Genomic DNA, 22,713 nt, shown 5'->3' with positions numbered 1-22,713 from the left:
ACTTAATCTCCCCGTGCCTAAAAAAAAATAATGTCTCCTTATGTAACGTAACTGGTGTCATATAAAGCGCTCCAATACCTTCGGGTCGAGTTTGCGCTACATTAGAAAAAGGCCCCTCCCTCTCTGCCAACCCATGGACATTCACTCATTAACATTTCCACAATGCTGTTTATGTATACCGTGCAACAGTACAACATATTGAAGTATAACCAGCCTTTGGAAGATATGACGACATGTTAATACAGAACCCCCTCTCCAATCACTTGTTGACTGTAGCTTTGCTTTTGACCCAGCAGAGCACTCGACTGCCTTCCTTCCACGTTGGTTTACGCTATTCAAATACTACCTACATACGTACTCATCTAAATCATAGTACACACGTATACACTTAAAGACATGAGATCAGACAAAAGAGCTGAAATCCATGCTCCCATCACTAATATATGTATGATCCTGTACAGCTCTCTCAGAATACACAACAAACATACCTCACTCATAGGTGACTCAGCGGCCTTTACTCCTACAGCATACATACATCATGATAACACTGATTCCGTGAATAGGATCGCTCTTGCCAACGCTTATTCGCGAGCACTGATTCAGAGTACATGTTGTTCCTATATTTCCAGTACAAAATAAAAGTAACAATTAGTCAATCCCACCTCTTATTTACACGTTATGAGGGCAGTGGTACAGGCATTTTACACATGACAAAAAGAACAAGCATTGGCATAGCCAATATGTCTCGCCTTTGTGACCTTATGTTTGGTTATCCAGCACAATTTCCTTGGTGCAACATCAACTGTTGCATGGCTAAACACTTATAAGGTCCCAAAGGCGAGACCTATTGGCTATGCCAGTGCTTGTTTTAAATTGTATACAGCTGTTTGTGTGGCTGCTTGAGGGTTTGATTCTTTCTGTCATTTTGGGGAATAGCCTAATCTCACAAGAGAAGCACTATGATCGAAGCAGTGATTTATACCATGCACAATGGGGGACCGAGTCTACAGCATCCGCTTCCATAAGCTTTGATGACTGATAGTCCATGGACGCTGATTTCATGGTACTATGAGGGTAGGAACTGTTGTAGTCTGGCGCTCCATGGTATGTATGTACTAGACCCAGGACTTCATCATCCAGCTCAAACGAGATATCAAACCAGCACAAGGGGTAGATAGGACTTGTCTACAGTTTCCAATTGTCCCGTTCTTTACAGAGGGACTGATACAGGGTCTGGTCGCTGGCACCTGGCTATTACTCTCCCCAGTATTATATTCTTTGTAAATGTTGACTATGGTTATGATTTGGTGCTTATCAATGCACTTTCCCTTAAGGAGGAAGAGAAACCTGCCTCACCTTCCACGAGCTCCGTGTGGGTACTACCTCCGCTGGCATTTTCCAGCCTTGTTACCAGACTCTTAGAGGGGAGAAGTTGCCCACTGATGCTGGCACTCATGTCCTGACGGTGTTTATTGTTATGGTCAAATGAGAGAGACCCTATGTTTATCTTTACTAATAGCTTTTCAGTGTTCAAAGCACTTGTAATATAGTTACTGATTTTGTTTAATGTGAGAGCACTGGGTGCTACTAGCTTCTCTGGTGCCTTTGGTACAGAGCTTGTTTTCACCCTAGGTGAGTCCAAGTCAGCTAGTGGTAGTACACAGGAAGGTGATTGGACAGGCAATTTCCCAGTACCTGCGACTGCAAGAAATCCTTTATTTGTGGGTTTGTGGGTTTCACATGTTTCCTCCATGGCCAATTAGAGCTCAGCATCTTCTACTGCCATTACTTCTGCTACTTACTTTGTGACTAACACAGTGCGGGGGAGGGCCCGCTCAGGCCGCAAGCCACACTCTAACCTGGTTGTACTGCTTCCATGAGCCTAGGGCTCAAACGACTGTAACAGGAACTAGGCCCGCTACGCCCACTCTGCTTTGCTTCCATCTGCTTCTACAGCAGTCTCCCTCTTCTTGCCGCCTCTGCACCACAGTTTCAGCCTTTCAGTCCCCTCTGCTGCTAGCCACTGCCACTGGTGGCTCACTGGCTGATAACTGCGGCCACTGGAGTGCTGCTGTTGGCTGTAAACCCTTGCATTCTCTCAATGCTCCTGCTCACCATCCACTCCTAGAGCATTGTTTAGATAACCAAAGAATGAGACTGTGAGGGCTTTGCCTAGTGCTTACTGCCAGGTTCCTACCGCCTCCCTCTGCCTATGCAGCTTCACACAGCTTCTGCACTGCTCTTGGTTATCACTTGGCCATTGCTTTGGCTGTCTCTCCTCTTGATACTTTGTGGCCATGATGCTGTAGGGCCAGTGGTGCTTTCAGTGCCACCCTCATTTGTTCTCACGTCAAGCAACAGATATTGGGGCACTGCTGCTTGGCAGTCCGACGGCAGAAAAGGCTCGAATAGTGGCTGCGGTGGGTAGAGGGGCCGCAGGAAGCCCAGGTGGTAATCCGCCCCCTGCAAGGCTGACTAGTGCAGAGGGATCAAGCCGATTCAGCATAGAGGCTGCGCGGTGCAGTAATCCAGCACCGACAAGCCGTGACCATTGGCTCTTCCTCTTTGGCAGCATCTGTCCGCGTCTCATCGTAGCAGCGTCGTAACTCTCCTACAATGAAACGAAGAGGGTTTCCAGGGTGAGAGGGTTCCGATCACCAAAAAGCAAATAAACACTTTAGCAGAGAGCCAAATAATTGACCAGCCAGCATCCACAACTGGGCGCACGTAATGCGCAGCCCGCAGAGCTAGTTCTAAACAGTCTAAATACAGATGGATCGTCTCTAGTTGTCTTTTATGTTGTCAATAAGTAAACAAAGCCTTAGCTGTATAAGCAAACCGCTCATTCCACCAGAGGTACATTTGTGACCGCTACTTTGCTGAGGAATATTTCCATTGGGGAAATCTAGAAGGCAACCACATGGAGGTCTGTCCACACCTTTGAGACACTATTGTCACCTTTCAAGTGCTAGAACAGATGCTAAAGTTGACGAGCTTCCTTCGATATCTCTTTGCTTTGTGTCTTCTGTTGAATATCTTTTTCCTCTTCCACTGCCTTTTTAGGTCGAGCTCGACCTGCATTCAATGCGAAGCATTGATTGCTGGTCTGCTCCACAACTATTGTCAGCCGTTTTTGGGAATGTAGACACGAGAGTGTCACGAGCTCAGATTTGACCTCGTGGGCGCGCACGGCGCCGTGCCCATCTCCTGCCTCGGAAGCTCCAACACCACACACGCATGCGCATACACAGAGACACACACACACACGAGCGCCCATGCACGCACGCACCCATACATACAGAGAACCCACCCCCGCCGTCGCATACACACACGCGCACACACACTGCATACACACACGCTCCTCCCCCCCCCCCCCTTACCTCACCGGGCTCTTTTCGTGATGAAATCCCTGTTTTCTTGTGGGCTCCCTATGGATGGATGGGCGGGCGGGGGCGTTGCGGCCAGGTGCTCCAGTGCTGCTACGGCGGACGGGGGTGACGCGGCCAGGGGCTCCAGTGCTGCTACGGTGGGCGGGCGGGCGGGGGCGACGCTGCCAGGGGCTCCAGTGCCATCCATCGCCTCTTCTACACCATCAGCAAGCGGACCCGGAGAAGCGGCAAAGAACACTCTGCGCGGAAGTGCGTGCGCCCGCCTGACGTCACTTAGAGGCTGAAACTTACGGTAGGCAGGCGCGGGCCGCAGGGTCCCTCTGACTCATGTACGGCGCTCTAATACTTTCAGGCCGACTTCGCGCTATATAAAGCTACATAAAAAACTGGTCTTTCTTTTGCAGGGCATGGCTCGCCTGTTTTGTTTAATAACTTGCAACCATTCATTGTAGCGCGGCACCCATTACACAAGCTCTGTGCTTTCAGCTTCGAAGCTCCATCTCCCCGTAGTGTGCCCTGCCTCCCACCTCCAAAAACATTTTTAACTCTCCATTCACCCCGCTACCGGGTTAAAGAGTTGATCATCGGCCGGGCTCATCGTTTCCCGGGATCATCTCTACGGCGCAAGAGTCACAGGGATCGGCTGCTGAGCCAGCCTCAGACCTTTCCCCCCCCCCCCCCCCCCCTCCTCATCCCTCCTCCTCCCATGCAGCAGCTAATCAGCTGCCCAACAACTCCGGACTCCGTGCAGTAAATAGGACAATCAACCCCGTTTGGTCTCCTGTTGTGAAATATCAAAGGTGCATGCTACCTGCTTGCTGCATTACAAGTACCAGACAATTGCCCTTATCAGACATGCATGCTACCTTTGCCTGTTTAGGTGCTTGCATTTTAGGAAGTGGGGAACAGGTCGTCCTCGCCAGCTGGAGCACGCCAGGCCAAGGATCGAATTTGTTGCACCAGGGAATTTATCTTCATGATTTGCTAGGAAATGGCTCCCATTTTTACAGTGGAATGACATTTAAAAAAAAGTACAAGGTATAATATTTTAACAATCTGTGCAAATAGTAAGCAGTTCAACTTCAATGTTAAATATCTCACTTTCGAAAATGCCGCATTTGAAAAGGTATAAACTAGTAATTTTTAGACATTTGTTTAAAAGGGACATGGGCGGCTGAACTGCATATGTTCCCTAGTTAACCCCAGGCATTTTCAAAGTACTTGCAAAGCTAGGGACAAAAACATAGCATCAACGTCAGTATCTGGCTGGTTGTTTAAAGCCTTAGCTACTATTACTATTGTCCTTTTCCACGATGCATATGCTTCTAATGAGATACTCAATTGAGAACAAAAAGCCTACGTTAATATTTTAAAAATTCTACCTCCTAGGCGATCAAAAGAGTTTAGCCACATCAATAGCCTTTGTTATCTTGCACATCAGCTTGTTTATTTAGAACCTAATTTAATGATTTGTGGTTCTATACCCTTATTAGGGTGGAAAGTGCCAGTTCTGAGACTCCGCCTATCCTCTCGCTTGACCCACAATGTTTTAGATATCACCAAAGCTGTATCTGGACCGTGAGTTATTGCAGAGGCAGAGCATCCTGAAGAGGTATAACAAGACTCCTAGAAATAAAGAGGACTTCAGACGTTCAAAGGGAAGATGATTTTTCTTCTTCTCTTTTGATTGGATGCAGATGCGCTTGTCCCTACCCTCCTTCTTGGTCCAGCCTCCTCCTGAGAAGAAGTGCTTTATCCAGGACAGACAGATGAATCCGTCAACAGGGAAACTTTTTTTATTAACTGAATAAAAAGATGGCTTACTGGATAGTGTGTTGCACACTACTATATACACCGGTTACACACTGAAGAACCTCTGCAGTGTGGGTATGTTTGTTCCCTGATAAGCAGAGTTTGAAGATACCAAGAGAGTATATATTTGAGGCAAATATTTTCGTCACAATATAATACACTGAACATTATCTTCACAAAAGTTATTTACAAAAGTTTAAGCTGTTGCCATTATAAATTACAATAACTTTTTTTTAAGTATTAATTATTTAAAAAAATTAAAAGCCATTGTTATTTGTAATATCAATACATCTAAGTCACGTAAATACAACACATATTGCATTACAAATGCTATAGGTGTCACATTTGCGAAAGTTAAAACTATTGGCATTGTAAATGACAAAGCTATTAATTTTAGCTATTTTCAAAACCAACACATAAATACAAAATTTGTCATTTACAATACCAATAGCTCAAACTTTCCTAATGCGAGACCTATTGCATTGCAAATGCTTGTTTAGGGATGAGCTCGCTAGTCCATTCAGATCCCCTGGAGAAGGAAAAAGTTCTTACATGCAAACCTACTCCCTTCTTAGGCGAATTTACATTGTTATTATAAGAAACCCTCCATCCTCCTCATAAAGATAATTAATAGACTTTTTAGTTTTTAGTAGAATTGGTCTCTATTGCTCTGTAAATAAAGACGGAGGTACTGGACATCTGTTGGGGAATATGAGATACTGGTTGGCTGTGACCCCTTAAAGGTACAGTGTCCATTTTCATACTACCTTAGGTGCTGCCTATGTGTTTAAATTGGCCTTTTACTTCATCCCCATTTCCCTATTAAAGGGTTGTGAATTGTTTCTAGTAATTTTAGTTTGCCCTTTTTAAAAGTAAATGAAAGGAATTTGTCTTTATAGCCTTTTTTTATAGGCTGCAAACATTTTAAAGGTATATCTTAAAATGTGGCCTTCCTGAAGTAGGGTGAAGATGTACACTTAAGCAGACTTATTTTGGAGAAGCACTATGTGATCTCTGCACATGGTAAGGACTATTCAGTGATTACGATTTCAATGGTGATTACCCTAAAGGAGAACTAGGATTATAGGTAAGAAAACTTACCTTTTATACTGCCCTACAAAGGTGTCAGATTGTGGCAGCAAGCACTTTGTGAGGAAAAAGTGTGATACTTCAATCACTTAGTAATTTCAGGGATGGAGAGCAGCTAGGTCTTATTGGAGGGCTTTGGAGAGTGAAACCTGTAATTGCCACCACATCACCAGGAAAATGTATGTATTTTAGAACCTTTTCCTTAGCCTATAACATTTCTCACAAAACAAATAATTTCACTGATAGTGTGTCAATAGCACCTTGGGCCTGATCCAGAGTTTGGCATAAGGGTTATTCTCTCGCAACGTGATGGCTTTCCCATCCCTCTGATTATGAATGCAATAGAATATAATTCACTTCTAATAAGGCGGACGGTATATCCATCACTTTGTGACAGAGTAACCTGTCTGCCCAACTCTAAATCGGGCCCTGTGTTTTAAATAGGTCTATGGCTCCAGAACTGGGAGAAAAGAACAGGCTTGCATATGTAAATCTATTGATTCATTATTTTAATTTGTTATCGAACTAACTCAAACCTCATTTTTTTGCTAGCCCTTCACAATCTCTACTTTTGGACTGTGGTGAAGGAACGTTTGGCCAGCTCTGCCGCCATTATGGGGATCAAGTGGACATGATCCTTTGCAATATATCAGCTGTCTTTCTCTCTCACATACACGCTGATCATCATACAGTGAGTATTGCCAGGAAAATGTTCATTGAAACGCATTAAATGGTTTAAGTTTATTTTGGGCTATAATTTGTTTTGTATTTCAAACCTGTCACCTTAATATACTTAGTTACTTTAGGACAGATAAAGCCCAAAATCACCATAAATTACATTTTGGCAATGTGAACTCGCACTCTGTAACAACTTCTTTCTGCCAGATTTAGATTTGCAAAAGGAAGAGATTCAGATAGTTGAAAGTTCTACTGACTCGGGCTCAGATTAGAGCTTACAAAGCCGGGTGATTTAATAAAAGGAACATCAGCTTCTATCAAGAGGGAGGGAACCGACTATCAGAATATTATCACTGGTATATACCATTTTCAATTTTAAAAAACGTTATTCGGAAGCATTACAGCATCCATGAAACCGAATAACAGTGCAAATTAAGCAATAAACAGTTCAAAATGCATCGACTACAGAAATGCATAAAATGAATTAAAAAATACAGTACAGGATAATAACGGTGACCTGTTTAGAGGAGCATTGACCTGTGTGCACGTACAGCAGATTTGAAAAAGGAACCAATGTTAAAAAAAAGCACGCTCATCCCTAACTTTTTATTAAAGTAATAAAAATCTAAAAGCAGGTCTACATTGGCCAATATAACAAAATTTCTCATATAACGTGCATACAATTTACAAAAGAAAGTAAAATCGACCATCGGTTGACCAGCTAAGTCTTCACATAGGCAAGGTATAGATTATTTGCAGACTAAATGGGAAAACAGAGCAAATATTTGACAGCATTGTTTCTGAAACCGAATAATTGGGAGCACTCCCATCCATTGCAAGCAATCCAGATGCAGTTGTTAGTGCAGTCTGAATCCCATAGATCAAGATATCTAATCCTAGTGGGTTTGTCTATCCGATCCTTTAACTGCTGTGTCTCCTCGAGTTTATAAAATCCGTCAGCTACACTCTTCTTAATAATGCTAACACATGAGAGGGGATCTGTAAAAAAAAAAAGATTGCATCTCGTTTCTACAATATTCAGTTTGATGTAAGAAATGCGAGGGAATTGTAGCCCTCTGTGCAGGGAAAGGCAAACCATTATTATTTCCCTGGTTAGGGCAGTCTCCGGGGTCTTCCAGATTGAGAGCCACAACAAAACAGGCAGCGCCTGGATCACATCTCCAAAGTACGATAGCCCGAGTTCCTTATGACAAATAAAATGTGCAGCAGACATGGGCATGGATAAAGTCTTCCTTAGAAATCCGTTTTCTTCCTGTTGGATGGCCATGCAGTTGGAGATTCCTCATACATTGGCACCATACATGGCAATTGGTATTCGTTTGTCTGCGGGATTAGTAACATCCCCAGCATTACTGTGAAGGTTACATACATGGGACCAGAGGAAACCTGTTCACTACAGCCACATCTGCCCATTCCCCCAGAGAGAGTAGCGGCCGGGAGAGGCATATGAAGAACACCGTCTGCCTCTATCGCAGTATGAGGTTGAAAACGTTGCAGAAAATATCAATAGTGTGCAAACTGCGCTTGTGCGCAAACATAATAAAGCTTAAATCTGGTGCCTCGAAGCCGCCGCGGTCAAAGGGCTATACAAACACATCCCAACTGCATCTGGGTTTCTTCCCGCCCCATACAAATGTGAGTAGCGCAGATTGGAGAATATGGAACAATGGTATATTTAGTCTGATAGGGATATTGACAAAGATATAGAGCAATTTGGGTAAAATAGTCCTTTTAATAGCTGCGATTCGATCTGCTAACGAGAGAGGCAACAGTGTCCACTGCTCAATCATCCATGTGAGCGCCCGACCATAATTCTCAGTGATCACCCAATCCGGATCCCTGTGTAGCCATATCCCCAGGTACTTCACCGGGTCCTGAGTCCACGCCAGCGGGAACAACGTTTCCACTTCTAGGGTTTCAGCAGTGAGCGGAAACACAGTGGATTTCATCCAATTTATTCCCAGACCCGAATACCTCTCATATTGAACATACTCCCGAAGCAGTGCTGGGAGATAGGTGGCAGGTTCCCTAATATACAACAGCATATCATCTGTGTAAAGGGAAACCACCAATGGTCGCTGACGAAAGCACAGGGCAGCCGCTAAATGACCCTGCAGAAGTTTACAAGCCAGCAGCTCGAGCGCGAAGAGCATTGGTGACAGGGGTCAGCCCTGACGTGTGCCCCGCTCTATTGGGAAAGAGGATGAGACCCCCCCCCCCCATTTACACGTACTCACGCCAGAGGTTCCGTGTACAGCATCCGTATCCACTGTAGAAAGAACGGAGGAAATCCCATTCTAGTAAAAACAGTAAACATATAGTCCCACTTAAGAGAGTCCAATACCTTTGCTGCGTCCAGTAACACAGCAACTGCCTGAAAGCCGGGATCAAAGTAATGCAGTGTGTAAAAAAATCGTACGCAAATTGTGTGTAGTGGACCTAGTTGTCACAAAACCTGACTTATCCAGCAGCACCAGGAGGGGAACAAGCGGCTGCAGCCTAGTAGCTATAATTTTTGCTAGTATCTTGGCATCTATATTAATTATAGAAAGAGGTTGATCTGATTCGCAGCGATTAGCAGATTTTTCTGGCTTCAAGAGGGTCACCAGCAATGCCTCTTTTAGAGTGGGCGCGAGTTGTCCTTTATCGTAGGCCTCTGCATACATCTCCAGCAACCAAGGGGCCAACTCATCTGCGTAAGCTTTATAAAACTCACTCAGGAGTCCGTCTAGCCCAGCAGCCTTACACGTAGAAAGAGACATTATAGCCAGTTTAACGTCTTCAACGTCAAAGGGCTGTGTGATGTATTCCCTGTGCCCTTGGGACAACAACCCCAGCGCGACATCATCAAGATAAGTGTGTATCTCCGTTTGGGGCATGGACAGAGTTGTGTAATATTGTACAATAACATCGCTGATTTCGGGTGTTGTATGATGAGCTAGGTCATCCTCATCTAGCATCTCAGTGATATAGGCTTGGCTCTGCGGCGCCCCCAGTTTCTGGGCCAAGGATCTACCAGAGAAACCTCCTTCCCCATAATACCGAGCTATGCCGCGCCTTGATCTGTGCAACAGTTCTTGATCCACGGTGCTATTGTGCTCCGTAACAAGATCCCGTATCGCTGCCAGCGTGCTGGAGGAGAGGGACCGATCGTACTCATGCTCCAACTTAGAAATTTCTGCAGCAAGCCTACTTATTCTACGCCTAATATCTCGCAACACTCCAGCCTGGGCTCCTATTCATGTGCCCTTAATTTTTAACTTTAAATGCTTCCCAGAGGGCTCCCGCATTTTCCACAAAATCACTGTTCTCCCTAAAAAAAGAGTCTGTATCACCTCCCCAATGGTTTGTTTAAACACCGGGTCAGTTAATGCACAAGTTACTTACCTTCGGTAACGATGTATCTGGTAGAGACTATTCTAGCCGCAGATTCCTTCACGTAAATGTATCCCCAGGCGTGAGACTGGATCCGGCAACTTTTTTCCACAGCATCTCTGCGTGCCGGGGGCGGGGCGGCATCACGCGACTCCGCCCAGGCGTTGTACGTGACGTCAGCGAGGTCACATATGCCCCACCCCAGCACGCTTACGTCAGTTTTCTTCGGAGAACTTTTCCGCACCACAACGCGAAGCCACCAGACAAAAAACTGTGGGAACATTGGAACAGTATGCGAAAGAGTAGAAAAAGAGAGTGGAGACAACAACACCATAAGGAACAGCATAACACTGCAGTGTCCAAAGACAGGGACAGAAAAAAGAACTGAGCAGAGCCTTGAGCAGCCACCCTGCCAGTATATAGATAGACCCCCCATGCCCCAGGGACAAGGAACATGCGTAAAAAGTCATGACACATGTAGTTGGCCTACCACCCCCATCCAGAACAAGGAAGGGGAGCCAGTCCCAAGATAGACAGAAACAACAAACTTCCAAGCCACCTCGTATAGAGTGCAACCACCCCCCCCAAGGAACAAGGGCAAGGCATGGGACCCCTATTCAGAGGTTAGTAGAGGGGCCAGAACCCCTAGCAGCAAGAGGAAGGGGCGGGAAGGCCCAAGATTGAAGGCAAATACCCCCCCCCCCCCTCCCCCAGAAACCTAGAGTAGTCAGAGCAGCGGGGCACAATCGCACGGTAACTCCATCCTCCAAGAACCAAGAGGAGGAATGAATCGCAACCAGACGGAGCCACCCGTCAGGAGCAAAAGAAGACACTCACAGGAGGCGAGCACCGAAGACCAACCCAAGGGTCCTCGCAGAACGGGGAGGAGAAGGGCAGGCTGTGAAGGAATCTGCTTCTAGAACGTCTCTACCAGATAAATCGTTACCGAAGGTAAGTAACTCGTATATCTGATAGAGACTACTAGCCGCAGATTCCTTCACGTAGAATAGGCATCCTAGCAATACCCCCAGGGAAGAAGGGTTTGCGAAAGGACCCCACCAGCCTGGATAGAACAGAGGGTCTCACAGGGGACCAGATCTGCGGACCAGGTAGGTAACCTCGTCCCTGCCAGGCCAGAGGAACCCCCACAAGCGGAACACCACCAACCCCTAGAGGATGTAGGAGGAACGGTTCGGGGCACCGCTAGCTGGAAGCGACCTCCACAGGGCCTGCAACACTCAATTCACACCTTCGCTGTTACACTCTTGAGTCCAGCAGCCGCGGCCTCTTTGCATTGTGTCCGGAACCACGTTGCGGGTTGCACTCTGAGGCCCAATCTCCCCCAAATCTTCACGGCCGCATATGTATAGGGGAACTTAGACCCCGCAGGCGATGCCCCCAGGTAAGATCAGGCAGCCTTCCACAGATCACCAGCGCTCATCGAACCCGTCCCTCTCTTCCCCCACCCAGTGCTCCCCACAGTTCGCGGAGCGCGGCCCTCTCCCCCGGGCCCACACCCACCTTTGTAGCTGCGAGCCCTGTCCGGTCAAGCCCCACTCACCGCAGTTGGCTTCAAGAGGTATCGATCAGCGACGGGCGCTCTCCAGGCAGTCAGGGGTAGGGATTACAGTGCAGGCTACCTCTCCTCACACCGCGGAACACCAATCCGGCCCACAGCACTCAGGCGGCAGCTCCTCCCTCGGCCGGTGCAGCAAATGGTACTCTGCAGCTGCGACGATCATCCTGCTCTGCCTACGATCCTCCGGATGTCAGCGAGCACACTCTGCCACAGCCAGTCCGGCAGGAGCTCACTCCGGGCCGCACTGCAGGCACCATCTAGTCCTCACTCACGCAGAGTCTTCAGCTGGAGACTACAGCTCAACGGCACTGCCAAACACCGCCAGATTTTTTTCCCCACTAAGGCAGGAAAGTCGGAGCACACAGTCCCCGTGCAAGAGGGACACAGATGTCACGATTTAGTGGCGGAAAATGATCGGATTTTAGCTCAGCCGGGCAGAGCTACACTAACGGGGGCCATATTGCATGCGCCCTCTTGCGCCCCCCACCGAGTTGGTGAAGATGTTGCTGTGAATGAAGTTCCTTTTGGTTGTTCTGATTTGGTTGTGGTAGTTTGTCATGGCGTTCTTGTAGGTGGAGTAGTTGTCTTGGTGTTCATCCAGGTCTTCTCCATGCGTCTGCAGGTGCGTCTTGTTTCTTGGAGATCTGTGTTGAACCTTAGGGTTCCTTAGCAGGCGAGTTTGTCCACACAGTTGGAGATCTAGGTGTGGAGTTCTTTGGCTGTGGCGTTTGCGTCGGGTGTCCAGGTGGGGTTTTCTCAGGCGAGGGTGGAGCTCAGTTGCTCGTCGGTGACTTTGCTCCAGTTCCTTCGAGGTAGGCGGGGGGGACGTTTTGGTGCCTTAGGCATGGACCAGTGGTGGTCAGTCCATGGAGGTTGCGTTGTGTGGCTGAAGCAGACACTGTTGCCTGCGGCGAAGATGGGATCGAGGGGGTGTCCTGCTCTGTGTGTGGGCGTGGTGACGAGTTGGTTGAGTCCGATGTTGGCGAGGTTGTCGCGGAGGGTGGTGGAGTTGGGGTTGGTGGGGTTGTCTAGATGGAAGTTGAGGTCTCCGATGAGTATGTAGATCATTGATGCGATGGCTTGAGGTGCGATGAAGTCGTTAATGGTGGTGGCGAAGGTGGGCCGGGCGGCCTGTTGATGAGGGTACCTTAGATTGTGGTGTTAGGGCTGGTCCGGATCTGGAAGTGCAAGTGTTCTGTGGTGGGGAAGGTTTCGCTGGAGGTGGTGAGTCGAATGGGGTTCTTCTGGACAATGGAGAGTCCTCTTCTCGAGTGGTTGGGATGGTTCTTCCTCTGGATCTTGTATCCGTCCGGATGGCGGTGTTGTCGGGAGCTGAGGTGGCGTTGGTCCAGGTCTCAGTGAAGAAGGCTATGTCGGGCGAGAGAGAGTAGAGTAGATTCCAGATTACCATGTGTAATGAGCGCACGTTGAGGAGGATGCACCTTAGTGTGTCACTGGCGGCGGTGTTTGTGGTTCCAGGAGTCTGGGTGGAGGAAAACGTCTGGCGGCAGTGGTGGCAGGAGAACTGGCTGTGGGTTGAGGCTCGAGATGCCTGTTGGCAGTCTGAGTCTTTCGGAGTTGAGTGCGAGGAGGGCGGCGTTATTGTAGCGGTGGGAGGTTGTGGATCCACGGTTCCTGGTGCTGGCCGCTTCCGGGACACTGACTGGGCTTGCCTTAGGTGCGCCTTTGGCGTGCCAGCTGCGCGACGGCACAGGGGTCGGCATTAAGTAGGGGAGGGGGGCAGGACCAGAGGTAGGGAGGCGGGAGCGTGGGCTGTGTCCAGGTGGGAGGGGCCGCAGGTGATGCAGCGGCGGAAAACCGGGCTCAAGTCAATTATCTAAATTAAATATAATAATCACTGAGTCCGGCGGAATCCAGTTAAAGAAAAATAAATCAGATGGAGATCTGACGGGTTGCAGGCGTGAACACTGCGCAGCGGAGGACTCGAGGCTGCTGCTGTGTGGCAACGATGCTGGGGAGGGTGCTGACCTGGACCGAAGGTCTAGGTTTCACTTAGTGTGGACGAGCAGTTTAGGCTTATCAGAGGGTAGTGCCAAGCATTTGTTATACTCGGAGGCAATAAATGAGACACAAAGTCAATAATAAATCTGAGACCAATTTAGAAAAACAAGTTGGATTTTTATGTACATTTTGATTCCAAGAACTTCTTTATCAAGTATTTTTTTAATATTTATTTTTACAGGTGTTGGAACTGGGGTCACCAGCTCCCCGAGAGTAGCATGGCACGAGCGGGTAGGCATCCGAAAGCTTGTGTAAAGCGACCATACAGCACACGCAACAACTGAGACAGAAAAATGGGCACGCAATAAGTGACGCCACTCCAGCGAACTTGTATAAAAAGCAAATAACTTTTATGTAGATCAGGATCAGGGTAATCAAGAATTGCAATATTGTTAGCTTATTAGCCTTTCCCTTAAAATACATGTTACAACATTTTGTAATAAATAGTCAGATGAATAAATATTAAATATCAGATAAATATTGAATATTAGATAACATTAAGTGTCGATAACCACAGGCCTGACCTTAGCTTTGTTTCTTGCCAGCACCTGTAAGAAAACATTTAGAAGACAAAGACAACCAAATGACATTACATCTCATTGGTTCTGCAGGCATTCTACCCACTTCTCACCAAGCAAGGGTGAACATTTCCTTAAACCATTTCAGGAAAAATAACCAGGCACTTAGCCAAGAGTGAGCGGCTCATTTTGACAAGAACCAACATTTCAATAGTACATTTCAGTGTTCCAATCAGAAAAGAAATAACGTTCCGCTATACAGCAGTAAACATGTGAATAGGTAACTGTAGGCTTCCAGTAAATGCAGCACTAAGTGGGAGAAAAACATTTCATTAAGAATAAACATCCCCTTGTGCAGGTATAACCCACTCCTTAATCAGGAATAACCATTTTAGGAATCACTCCTAGTATGAATAAGCGTTTCCTAGATTAGGGCTACATATTTCATAAGCTACAATACATTTCTGTAGGCCAGAAAGAACATTCTCATTGAGCAGATGTAGAACTTCCTATGAAGCCAGTGTAAAACATTTCATTAGGCCAGAATTACATATCTCATCAAGTAAGACAAACATTTCCTTCAATCAGGGTAGCCTTTCTCTGAGCAGAAGTAAACATTTAATAATAGATCAACCATTTCATGACTCAGACCTGCACATTTAATTGGGCCTATGCAGAGCATTTCCTCAAAGCAATAATAAATAGGCCTATTGTAATATGTGCATTTCCTTAAGGCAATTCCAAAGTTACTACAGCCTTAACTCCTTATGCATTTCATTAGGAGCACAAACACTGCATTTCTCAGCATTAACATTTCCAAAACCGCAGGAATAAACAATGCCTCGAATGAGGGTAAACCATTCAATTGGCAGAAGCAACCTTTTCCTTAATCAGGAATAAATAGGTCATTAGAACCCAGGCCCCATTAGTAATGTTGCGCAGCAAGCTCCTCGAATCGGCAGGGCCTGTAATAAGGTTTTGCTAGCTCCTGCAGCTTAAAAATAACAGCCCCTTATGTAGGACTAAACATTTCATTTACCCAGAATAACATTCTCCTCAAGCAGGGATCAACCTTCCATTAATTATATCTAAACCCTGTGCCTAAGAACCAGTAAGACAATGGCACATGTGCAGGAATTCTCAGGTTGGAACAAAACCTTTCATTAGACAGGCACAATTAACCAATTCCTTGCTCTGCAGTTCTTGACGCAGGGATAAAACATTTCAGTATTCAAGAGTATCCCTGTTGGTAGGTAGAAGTTAGAACACTGGGGCAGGAGTATAAAACTTTCCATTAGGTAAGTACCCCATAAAAAGGCTCAACATTTCATGAGAGAATAAACGCTGCATTACTCAGCCATAAACATGCATAGGGCTACACTAACTGGCATGCAACTGTACCCCAGGCAGGGGTTAACTTTTATTAGCTGAGGCCCCCACGGTGTCTTTTGGGGGGGGCCCTGGCCCAGTTCCAGTACTTGAAGGGCCAATGGGGCTATTCCCCAGTTCAGGGAGCCTTCTGACACAGCGCCAGGCAGCAAATTCAGGTCCTGGGCACACAGCGCCTCGCTGATGCAGCGCTTGAAGTTAATGACAGATGCTGGATGTACAGCGCTTCACAGTACCTCAAGGGTCCCCAGGCAGCAGCCGAGCTCTCAGGTTCACAACGCTTCGCAGTAACAGCGCTGGTAATGGCTTTCTGGTGTCAGTTGAAGGGGAAGGGAATATGGCAGTCCTGGAGATAGCGCTTCTCTGGTACAGCGCTTCGCAGGGGACACAGCAGATCTGGGAGCTAGCGCTCAGACAGCAGTAGCGCTTGGGCAGTTTCCACAATAGCGCGCCTGGCAGCCACAGATCCTCAAATGACAGCGCTGGGCACTCAGGGTTAGTTACAGCCCCAGCGCTTCGCAGGCACAGCGCTTCTCTTGGGCCATTCCCATAAATAAGGCAGTTCAGGTAGCCCCAGCAGGACAGGTAGTCTAGGGTGCTAGCGCTTGGTAGTTTCAGCAATAGCGCTTCACAGGTAGATTATTTGCATCAGTACAGTTCAGACAGTGCAGGCTAGCAATTCAGGCAGATATAGCGCTTCAGGGTTCTAGCGCTTCTGCAGGCAGTTACAGTGCTTGAGCCTCAGGCAATTCAGTTAGGCTAGCAGTTCAGGAGGCTAGTGCTACGCAGAGATAGCGCTTAGCATTCACTTCAGTGGAGCACTTTCCTCAGGACAGGTAGTGCAGGGTGCTAGCGCCAGGGAATAAGAGCGCTTAGGCAGCAGACAGTTTATATTAGTTGGAGTCAGATCAGCAGGTTCCACAGGACAGTTCACACAACAGTGGCAATCCAGAACAAGCATTGAAAATGCAATAGGTCTCGCAGCATTAGAGTTAGTGCTTTTAGAATTGTTTATGGTTTTTTTTTGTAAATCTTTAGCATTTTTGTTTCCTGTAGCCAATGCTAAAGAATTAAAAAAAAAAAAAGCCATAAACATTTCTAAAAGCTCTGAAATGCAGTCTGAAATGCTGGATATATATTCAGTACAGATACACTATATTGTTAATGAAGACATAGGATATAATATGTTGTACTGTATACACACAATTAGATGGGAACGTGCTGTGTGAGGGTGAGTGGGTGTGTGAGGGGTGGGAGGTTGTGTGAGGGTGGGAAGGGGTGTGAGGGTGAGAGGGGGTGTGAGGGTGAGAGGGGGTGAGAGTGTGTGTGAGGGTGAGAGGGTGAGAGAGGGTGAGGGTGTGTGAGGGTTGAGGGTGTGTGAGGGTGAGGGTAAGGGTGAGGGGGTGTGAGGGTAAGGGTGAGGGGGTGTGAAGGTGAGGGGGTGAGAGGGTGTGTGAGAGTGAGAGGGTGTGTGAGGGTGAGAGGGTGTGTGAGGGTGAGAGGGTAAGTGAGGGTGAGAGGGTGGGTGTGGGGTGAGAGGTTGTGTGAAGGTGAGTGGGTTTGTGAGGGGTGAGAGGTTGTGTGAGGGTGAGAGGGGGTGTGAGGGTGAGAGGGGGTGTGAGGGTGAGAGGGGTGAGTGTGTGAGGGTGAGAGAGGGTGAGGGGGTGTGAGGGTGAGCATAAGGGTGAGGGGGTGTGAGGGTAAGGGTAAGGGGGTGTGAGGGTGAGGGGGTGTGAGGGTAAGGGTGAGGGGGTGTGAGGGTGAAACTGAGGGGGCCGTAAACACCCACAATGTGCATGAACATTTTCAATTTCTTCCCCTCGGTTTCACATATTTTTAAATGTATACTGGGCTGATCCAGGTGTAAAAAGTGCTGAACGGCGAAAAGCTCGTGTGAAATCCCTGCGTTTTTTAGAAAGTTATGGAGTGGAAGGAAATATTGACTTTGGATGGTAATGAGGAAGGAAAAAAGCGTTGTTTTATATGTAACCTACGCGCACACCTACACATTTGAAGGATACGGTCTGGCACTCAATAAATATTGTTACTTTCCATTTTTGGAGGTGTTAGTCTATTACATCGAGATTTAAGACTTTTTATTTGTATAGGGCCCTGTGGCCATATTTTATATCAATTTTCCTTTTCAACGCACGTTCATTCAAGCAGGAAAAAACGACCACCAAGGGAGGGTAGTTCATTTATTAATTATGTATTTATTTATTTATGGCTCTTGTGTCACAGAAGCCTTGAATCCCCAGCAACGAAACCAATGAACGGATGGGGAGGAGTTTTAACATTAATCCTCCCCTGAGCAGGTGCTCTGCACCCCAGTGGATAGAGTTTCCAATCGGTGGAAGACTTCAGTTTGCAGAACGCAACTTTTCATAATACCCAGTTCATGCAAGTGCCTAGAGGTTTGCAATGTTAATAATACAGCACCTCTTAACATCGTCCATTTAACACAAGCTCCTAGTGGCCGTTCAGGTTGCAGTGTCAATAACTCGGCGCTTCTCACAGCACCCAGCTCAAGCAAGCGCCTAGAGGTCCTTCAGCTTGTTTTGCTGATAACTCTGCATATGGAATGGCCTCTAGGCGCTTGTATGAACAAGGTTCTGGTGAGACGTGCTGATGTATTAGCACCACAGTCTTGTGGTACTGTAGGCGCGTGTGTGATGCTGAGAAGTAATTATTAGCGCTGCATAGTGAATGGCCTCTAGGCGCCTGTATGAATGGTGCTGGGGAGAAGGGCTGATTTATTAGCAGTGTAGTCTCAACCCGCCGTAGGCATTAGTATGGTAAGCGTATGAAGTACCGAATTATTAGGACTGCATATCGTAAGGCCTCTTAGCGCTCGTGTGAAACACGAGCTACGAGAGGCACCGATTAATTAGCCCTGAAACTGAATGTCCGCTACGGGCAGGGGTAAATTGTGTGTAGGTGATAGGTAGAGACGTGTTTACCAGGCAGAAGCACTGAATGATAGGGAATCTGAAAGGCCTCTAGGAACATGTAAAACAAGAAGTGGGCAAAGAGGTGTCACCAGGGAGACGGGGAGAGGAAGGAAGAAGAGGGAACGTGGAAGGAAAGTGAATGCAGCAGGGGGCGGAGCGGATCGCTTTGAAGTACGTTTTCACAGATACATGGAAAATCACTAATTCCTGCACATTACAGGGGGAGCGGATCCCTTTGAAGCATGGCCTCGCGGCCGTGAAAGAAGTGTGTGTTAATTAGGGGGAGGAGAAGTGAGGCCGAGTGCGCTGGGGAAGCAACAGCAACAGATGCTTTAATTTGAAGCTCTCGGAGGCAGGCGGCTCGGATGATAACACCGGAGGGTGGTGGCAGTTATGCCAGTGAGTGCTGGGAGCACTGGCTGTGATGCTGGTGGCAGCAATGCTGACGGCACTGGCGCTGCTGCTGGCGAAGCTACCACGGATGCTTGCTCCAACACTGTTGATCCTGGTAGCACTGTTTATGGTATAGCTAGTACTGCTGGCAAAGATGCTGGGGTACTGGAGGTACGGATGGTGGCAGCACTGCTGGTGATATAGGCAGTAAGGCTGGCGGTAGGGGTGCTGGTGGCACTGACAACGATGCCGCTGATGGTAAATATGATAAGGGCAGTGATGCTGTGGAATACATACGGAGAATCCTGCTGAGAGGTATCTGAAGGGTAGATGTACTGGCAGTGAGGCTTGCATGCTGGTGGTCGTGGCACCGATAATACTGCTGAGAGGCGTCTGAAGAGCAGTGGTACTGGCAGCGAGGCTGTGGAATAAATACTGATAATACTGCAGAGACATATCTGGAGGGCAGTGCTACCGGCAGTGAGGCTTTCGGCAGCGACAGTAACAGTGAGGATTGCACGCTGGAGTCAGCGGCACAGAAAATACTCCCGAGAGGCAGTGGTACTGGCCTCAATGAAAGCATGCTGGCTCCTCTGATAGTAGTGGTACCGGTAATGCTGCTGAGAGAGATGACCGGAGTAGTGTTACTGGCAGTGACGGAGTTGGCAGCAGTAGAAGAGAAGCGTGCACTGCCGGCAGTGGTACTTCTGAGAAAAAGCATTAGGGCAGTGGTAAAGGCAGTGACGTGTTTGGCAGTGGTAGTACCAGCAGAGGTGTGTGAATGCTGGTGCAGGTGGCAGTCGCACTGCTGAGGGAGATGGCAAGGGCAGCGGTGCTGCCAGTGAGGCGTGCATGCTGGGGGCAGTAGTTGTGGTACTGATAATACTTCTGTGAGACATCGTAAATACAGTGGTACTCGAGGTGACGCCGTTGGTACCGATAGTGGTAGTACCGATGCTTGCATGGTAGTGGTACTGCTAGTAAGGGCAGTGGTACGGGCAGTGATGCTTTTGGCATTGACAGTACTAGCCGCGATGGTGGCAGCAGTACTGCTGAGAGAGATCGTAAGTGCAGTGGTACGGGCAGTGACGCTTTTGGCAGCGTGATAGTAATAGCGGTGGCAGCAGTACTGCTGAGAAAGATGGTACGGACAGCAGTACGGGCAGCGGCGCTTTTGGCAGCAAGAGTAGTGGGAGCAACGCTTGCAGCGCTGGCGGCGATGCTGCTGGCAGTGATGGGGATGACTCCGGTGCCAGTAATGACACTGACATCCAGGGAGACTGGCAAAGGGTGGGGGTGAGGCGGGGGGGAGGTACTCACGTGGGCTTCTGTGGGAAAATTAAGCCCTCGGCCCCCAGCGCGCACAGGGACAGCAGCAGGACCATGGCCGCCAGCGAATAAGTGCAGGAAGAGACGCGGCTCAGAGACCCCGGCAACGTCATCTTTCCAACAAGAGCAAAGAACAACAAGCCTTTCACCGTAACACGGCTGGCAGGGGAGGGGGCGGAGAGGGGAGAGGTGCGACACGGCAGTAGGAGGAGGAGGGGGGAGGAGAGTAGGGGAGGCACGGCCTAGCGGCAGGCAGGCAGGGGAGGAGAGGAGGAGGGGGGAGGAGAGTAGGGGAGGCACGGCCTAGCGGCCGTGCAATCAAGTAGTGAGGGGGCGGAGCTGGGGGAGGCTGTGAGAGAGAGTAGGCAAGGCAGGCGGCTGGGGGCATGTGCACGCGCTTTTAAGCTCAATGCACATGCGCATTGAGCTTAAAAGTCACGGGCACTGCAAGGAATCGCCACGATTCCTTGCAAGTTAGATAAAGTCTGGATGAGCCCCTATAGTCTCGCTTGCTCGATGCGCATGCGCATCGACAGGCGAGACCTAAAAAGGGATCCCAGGTGGCGTCAGGGAGCGCAGGGAGTGTTACAGCGCCAATACCTGGTTGATTTCTCAAAAGTCCTGTGGTGATTTGGTTTCTTCTTGGCGCTTTATATTTCTTGCGCCCTTGTAAATTGCAGTCTCTGGGTTCCTTGAAGGGGGGGGAATGTTGAAGTTGATGGTTGATATCAAGTCTCCTCAGCCAGTTCCCTTCAAGCAGACCTGGGGTTCCCCTTCCGCCGGGCCAGGTCAGTGGGGGCAAATTCAGGATACCTCAACACTTGATAAGCAGCACCTAGGCCCTGTCTCTACCAGTGTCATAGGTCCCCGTCTAGGCCCCCACCGCCTAAAGCTCCTGCGTAGGTTCTCCCCCAGGTCTGTGCTCCCTCAGTCTGACAGGAAAGTTTTCCTCCCTTTCCTTATTTAGTGCCAGTTGACAGTTGGCAGTGGCAGTTGGTGTCACCTCACCTGTTCCAGGAGGTTCTAGGAGGTTCCACCATTCTGGCTATGGGCAGGCTGGCAGGCTAGTATTGATACATTGTTTGGAGGGTTCTAGCCAGCTCCTGGCCACTAGAATGCGCCCACAAAGACCGCGCTGCAGTAGCAGGGGTCAGTGGCAGCCATGTTAGGGGAAGAGGGCACCTGCACCTTAACATTAATTTAACATTACACAGGGCCTATACACTTTTGTTACAATGGGGACATCCTAAATTAAAGGAATAAAAAACGAAAAATTTCTGGGAAAAGTGCAAAGTCCTATAACAGGTAAGTAAAATATTTACTTAAGTGTGTCTTTATGCAGCAATGCTTTCCTATGGGAGAAAAGGGCCATGTTGCGTTCAGTTATTTATGGTCGGTTTCTGGGAGTACTCCTTCGAGACTTAGGTTTGTAGGGAGCCAGGGGCAAAAGTACCACTGTACCACCAGTAGTTACTCGTAACCTGCCCTGGAGTGTTCGGGTCCATTTCTGTGATCTTGTGACTTGCCCTGAACTTATGTCGCTATGTTCGAGGCATGTGGGCTGCTAAATTCATATCTTAGCATTAGATCGCCGCCTAGTGTTGGGTCCGGATGATCGCACATTGTTGTCCTGGAAGAGTCTTCGAAGTATCCTGAGATAGGTGGCTCCTCCCCTGGACTACAGTGCGCATGGGCATCGGCTCCATCCCCAGATTGTTTTTTTCCGCCATTGGGTTCGGATGCGGTCTCGACGTTTCTCTGTCGGAACCGAGAAAAACTAACTTTTTACGGCCAAAAAGCCTTGTATTCTTTGCGTCGGTATTGTTTGCGCACGGTCTTGAGTTCTTCCATCTCTTGGAGTCGGAATCAACGGAGTGCTTGCACTCTTCGGACATCGAGGCCTTCTCATCGCGACACGACGCAACTTTCCAGCATGGAGCGGAGTCCGTTTAAGTACTGTCCGCTCTGTGGGTCCAAATACCCACATATCGACGTGCACCCGGTCTGTAACAAATGCCTTTCACCAGACCATAACGAAGACAACTGCAGGGCCTGCGCAAGATTCAGGTCAAAGAAGACACTCAAGCTTCGGCGCGCGGTGCGCATTGAGGCCAGACAAGCGGCCACGGATCCAGAAAACATCTTCGGCGACCAAGAAGAGGAGGACC

At 48.2% G+C, this 22,713-nt stretch overlaps 1 protein-coding gene across 2 annotated transcripts in view; it reads left to right on the top strand.

Annotated features, from left to right (window-relative positions):
• Positions 1-22,713, top strand: part of ELAC2 (elaC ribonuclease Z 2) — a 397,407-nt gene that overhangs the window by 236,609 nt on the left and 138,085 nt on the right. For both annotated transcript variants that reach the window (XM_078654722.1, XM_078654723.1), the window contains one exon: positions 6,843-6,981. In XM_078654722.1, coding sequence (XP_078510848.1) covers positions 6,843-6,981 — 139 coding nt within the window. The remainder of the gene's footprint in view (positions 1-6,842; positions 6,982-22,713) is intronic.

Source organism: Lissotriton helveticus, chromosome 7 (genome assembly GCF_964261635.1).
Source record: "Lissotriton helveticus chromosome 7, aLisHel1.1, whole genome shotgun sequence".
NCBI classification, from domain to species: Eukaryota; Metazoa; Chordata; class Amphibia; order Caudata; family Salamandridae; genus Lissotriton; species Lissotriton helveticus.
Note: the sequence above shows the minus strand (reverse complement) of the source record. Positions and strands in the feature narration are given on the sequence as shown.